The sequence below is a fragment of the Centropristis striata genome, chromosome 1 (assembly GCF_030273125.1).
Source record: "Centropristis striata isolate RG_2023a ecotype Rhode Island chromosome 1, C.striata_1.0, whole genome shotgun sequence".
NCBI classification, from domain to species: Eukaryota; Metazoa; Chordata; class Actinopteri; order Perciformes; family Serranidae; genus Centropristis; species Centropristis striata.
Genome location: NC_081517.1, coordinates 40,892,460 through 40,897,572, shown reverse-complemented (window position 1 = coordinate 40,897,572; position 5,113 = coordinate 40,892,460). Strand labels below are relative to the sequence as shown.

General features: G+C 38.1%; 1 protein-coding gene and 1 non-coding gene across 2 annotated transcripts; both read right to left on the bottom strand.

Moving 5' to 3' along the window:
- Positions 1-1,409: 1,409 nt before the first annotated feature.
- Positions 1,410-4,818, bottom strand: rps3a (ribosomal protein S3A). Its single transcript, XM_059342422.1, has 6 exons — positions 4,667-4,818; positions 3,923-4,026; positions 3,409-3,596; positions 2,301-2,509; positions 1,910-2,019; positions 1,410-1,578 (listed from the first exon to the last, which is right to left on the bottom strand). Exons 1-6 carry the CDS (start codon positions 4,726-4,728, stop codon positions 1,451-1,453), a joined length of 801 nt encoding a protein of 266 aa, XP_059198405.1. The 5' UTR covers positions 4,729-4,818; the 3' UTR covers positions 1,410-1,450.
- On the bottom strand, positions 1,775-1,844 carry LOC131980188 (small nucleolar RNA SNORD73). The gene has a single exon (XR_009395205.1). It is a non-coding gene; the product is annotated as a small nucleolar RNA SNORD73 (small nucleolar RNA).
- Positions 4,819-5,113: the final 295 nt, after the last annotated feature.

The following is a 5,113-nucleotide window of genomic DNA, read 5'->3' as shown; positions in this document are numbered from 1 at the left end:
GCTGGTTTAAATATGCTGGAGTGATTTACAAGCTGTCCATCTGCACCATCTAGTGGTTTGTCTCGTTACTTTCCTCCCGTTATAGTTTAAATTAACTCAATCTAATTATATTATCTCCATTACATTTCACACGTGGGTAATCCTTGAAGATTGTGTACTTTGTCTTTACAACCTGGTTTAAAATATGTCATTATGTTCAGATAAGTCAGACAACTTCTGGGGAGTGTAAAAATACTCACCAGACTGTTGTGGAATGTAACTAAGTACATTTACTAAAGTACAATTTTGAGGTACTTGTACTTTCCTTGAGTATGTCCATTGTAACTTAATACTTCTAGTCCACTGCATTTTGAGGAAAATACTGTATTTCTTACTCCATTACTTTTAGCTTTAGTTACTTTTCAGGCCACGACTTAACATAAAAACCTAATCAATATGAAGTGATGATACATGTTTTTTTTAAATTAAAATTCATAACAGTATATTATTTAAAAATGAGCCCTACCTTAAAATGCAACAATATAAATAATGCAGTGATATATTTGCAATACACTATATTTAACAATCTGACTGGGTCCATTCTACATAACTAGTACTTTTACTTATAATACTTTAAGTACATTTTGATGCACAAACTTTTATGATTTCAATGCAGGACTTATACTTGTAGTGGAGGAATTTCAGTGTGGTATTAGTACTTTTATTCAAGTAAGGGATCTGAATTATTCCCTCCACTGTTACCAGAGTACCATTTCTGAGTTTTGCACAGGTTCACAAACATTTGATTTCTGCTGAAATTGTTTCCTTTCTTTTGGATTGACCAAATATTCCACAGAATTTAAAGAAATCAAACATAGTGAGTAGCTTTATGCAGCTTAGTTTCAAGTTTTATACTTACTCCCAAAACACCAAATACAGGTTCTCATTGATTGTAAATGTGTTTGAGGACTCAAAGTATTAAAACTTATTCAGTTTATCAGGATTTATACGGCTTTAAGAGTACCGCCCTGATAACAAAAAGGTAAAACAGTTATAATTTGCTGATCCTTTGACATTCGATTGCAACTGTATGGAAAGTATATTTTATGTTCAAACTGAAACTTATTCTTGTAAATACCATTTGATCATTAATATTAAACGCTTACAAATATCTAGAGTATGCAATCAACAAATTAAGCATTTTTAAATGAATATATTGAAGTTCAGGCATGCTGCCAACCTCAAAAACCTTAGGTTTTTAACTTCATTACTTGAATCCTGACCTTTTGGAAACTATAACCTCAAAGTTTCAGGGTTTCAACTTAAATACAAGCTTCAGTGATTATGGCTACGTAAATTCATTTCAATGCTTCTCCCGGTGCGTATGTCTACCTGCTGTAGATTTGCACAAAACACAAGACAGAAAACAGTTTGTCGGTCATTTACATTTTTTATTAAATCTGTCAGGTGTTTAGACTGTCTCCTGGATGGGGGGCTCGTATCCGTCAGCCCTCTCCACCTTGACTCCGCTGTCGTCACCGGTTGCCTTTGTTGCGCTGCCGGCACCGCCCTCACCGTGGAGCTCCATCAGCTTGCCCACTGCAACACAACACGCATAACTTTTAACAACTGAAAATATTAAGAGGACACTGGATGTTTAAAGTGAAAACAGCCATGATGCTGGGATGACATTTCACTCATCACGCCTTAAAAACCCCTCAAGATTTCATCCTCAACCAAACAAACCAGTGTGACTTTTTGCAAACCTGCTCCATGAATCCATTTCTTGCACGGGAACATCAGGTGATCTCAATGGGCAATAATCAGGCGATCATATGGGACCGAAACGGTTGTCATCATGTGTTCCCAAAGGGAATGGGAAATAAAAAATGACAGATACAGGCCAGTGTTACAGCTGTGTGACACTTACACTCAAACTTGGGCTTCTTAAGCATCTTGACCTTGCGGACGTATACGTCGTGTAGAGGGTAGATGGACTGGCAGGCCTTCTCGATGTCCTTACCAACACTGTCAGGGATCCTGAACACACCGAAGCACAAATTATTAATACACAATTCACAAAGTCTACATAAGCTGGCATGTTTTAACCAAACAGGAAACTAATAAACCTTAAAATTGTTGCATAAAAGTAAAATAGAACCATTAAAATATTTTAGCCAAGTCTATCTGTATTACCAAAATATAAAAGTTGTATAGAACATGCAATAAAGAATAGAATTTTGTAAAGCTGCGATTTAAATGCATAAAAATTACTTTGCACAAATCGCACACATTGAAGAGCGGGAGAAACCACAACTTACAGCTTGTTGACGACTTCCTTCAGGTCGTTGGTCTGAACCTCACGGGTCATGATCTCCATCATCTTCTTGCGAATCTGACGGACCTGCTGGTGCTGGGCGTAGGAGGTCTTTCTGATCTGGTTGGTGCGTTTCTTTGTGAAACCGACGCAGAAGAGGCGCAGAAGGTAGCCATCTGTGGTCTTCACGTCCACGTGGGCTTCAATCATGGTCTGAGCGGAAAGAACAAAACCGTTTTTGTTTAGAGTTCTTAAAAAATAATTCACCAACAGTTATAACCTGCAAACTTTCAAGAACGGAGTGATGCTCAGCTACTCTCAACCTGAGATTTTCACATCCAGATGTTGGGCATACAAACTTATCTAAAAGCCTGTAAGTCAAATATTTTAGAGAGGACAATGTCTATTAAGCTATTCAAGGGTGAATAATAACATTCAACCATCCCTCCATATTTTTAGGAGCAAATAAGTTTTACAACTAAAATTTAATTATTCCAGTAGTTATAAGCTTTTCTTTTATTACAAGAACAATTGACAAAACAACAACAAATCATGACAACTTCCATTTTATAAAATATTGTGGTTTCACCAATTGGCTCAAATATTCTTATAATATGGTCTTTAAATTCCCTAACTCAGAGAAATTGATAGTTAATATAATTCCTTGTGACTGAGTAGCATAAAGAGATTTATGCTCCAGCCGGGTTCACCAAACAGCCATGCTTTTCTCCCCCTAGATCTCTCTTAAGTTGCATTCAGCCAAATTTTTCTATAACAAATAGAGTAGGTGATCAAACACCTGAAGTAAAAACAGTTACTGCTGTTGCTACTAAATTCACCCAGGTGATCCAAGATTCAAACAACTGACACAACCAAACCTCACTTGGACACTACCACAGCTCCAAAAATCAGATTATGTAGGTGTACTCCTTGAGTTTATTTAGGACAAGTCAACATTTTATGTGAATTACCACTTTGTGAACTGTGCCAGATATTGAATCTCAAATTTGTGGATCAAATGGGTATTAATTTGGTATTGATGCCAAGTCGACAATAGATGGCTACAGTGAAGGACATGCATCATCATTAATAAAACCATGATCATCCATTACCTGCCATTTCTTGACCATGGAGCACATCTTGTCGCGGGTCAGGTCCATGCCGTGGAAGTTGGTGAGGCAGTTCTTGCCCTGAACATCCTCGGTGATGAGCTTGAACTTACGGAAGGCCACCTCGTCGTTCTGCAGGTCAGCGAGGCTCACCTCGAACACACGTCCCTTCAGACCATCCGAGGCGATTCCTGAGTGGTGGAGAATAACACGCACAAGTTAGAAAATAACCAGGAATACAATTACATGAAGAAAATAAATACTCAGTTGTGTCTTAGTAGTAGACTTTCAGATTTTGTAGCTGAAGTCGTAATTTTTACTCAGTTGTGTCTTAGTAGTAGACTTTCAGATTTTGTAGCTGAAGTCCTAATTTTTTTTAGTCTCATGCTTTTAGTCACTGACATTTCCTAAGCATTGTGCTCGTTTTTCATAAATGACAATATCACACATGAAAGAATACTAAAACACCTCAATATTGAGAAATTACACTAAAAAAAAAAAAAAAAAAAAAACTTACTGGTTCCCTGAGTCCTGGTGACCAAGGTCTTGCCAAGATTGCGGATGTTGAACATGGCTGGTGCCTTGACATCATACCAGTCCTTCTTGGAAAAAGGGTCCACACTGCAGAGAGAGGAGAGACAAGCATTTAGAGCTAATTTGTTGAGCAGAAATTGCTTTGACAGTGATCTGAGGAGCAGACTCACTGATAGCATGCCGGCTAAGCATGCAGTGCACACACTGCTCGTGTTAGCATGCACCACGGAGGATTTACTTCTATCTGATCAGTTCGCCATTTTCCTAAACAACCTGAACACATGAGTTAGCCGCTCGTTTAAGTGAAGCTTTACCTTTACGGCAATCATGTGTCTTCCAGTAGTGGTGCCCGGCTGCCATGTTGATAGTAAGCACGGCTAAATCCATGCTAACAGTAATTAGCATTTAGCAAATAACGTTACTGTTCCTAACTTTGCGGCCAAACTGTCAAAGATCTAAGTGGTTTTTTGAGCCGAATCCCTTTAGAGGAAATAAACATGTCTGATTTAATTAAACAAAAGTATGTAATAAAATTCTACAGTGCAGCGACAAGCGACACAGCATGTTTCAACTCCTTCCAGCGCCAGAGGCCGGTGACGAGACTTGCGTTGTCTCTGCGCCATCTATTTAAAATCGGCTTCATCCCTCACAATTTTCGTCCCGAAATGACACCATCGTGAAGGACGAAGCCTGTTTAGTGTAACTGTGTGAGAATTTTGCTACTTACATCTTCTTTTTGGCACCTTTTTTGCCGCCTTTGGTCAGCCTCTTATTCTTGCCGACTGCCATGTTGGCTAAAGGGAGTGAAAGAGGAGGAAGAGCGAAATCCCGCGAGAAATAAAGAGATCGACCTCGGTCGTGAGAGTTGTCTTTTCTCGCGAGTGTTGGGAGCTTCCTTCTTTGGGCTCCCTCTGCTGGCAGAAGGCTGATATTCTGATAACAACATGGGTAAATGACAATTAAATAGCTTTTTTCTCATTTGTTTTGTTTATGGAAAAAAGATGATGGATGTTTGTGGGATAAAATTTAAATAAAATTTACATTCATAGATGTAGATTTTTTTTAAAGATGCTAAAAGTTTTGTGGCATTTAATAATAATTTAAAAATCTTCCTTTAGCTCCTTAAAAAATGAAAAAGAGCAGTGTCTTAAGACTCTGACTTACTAACATTATA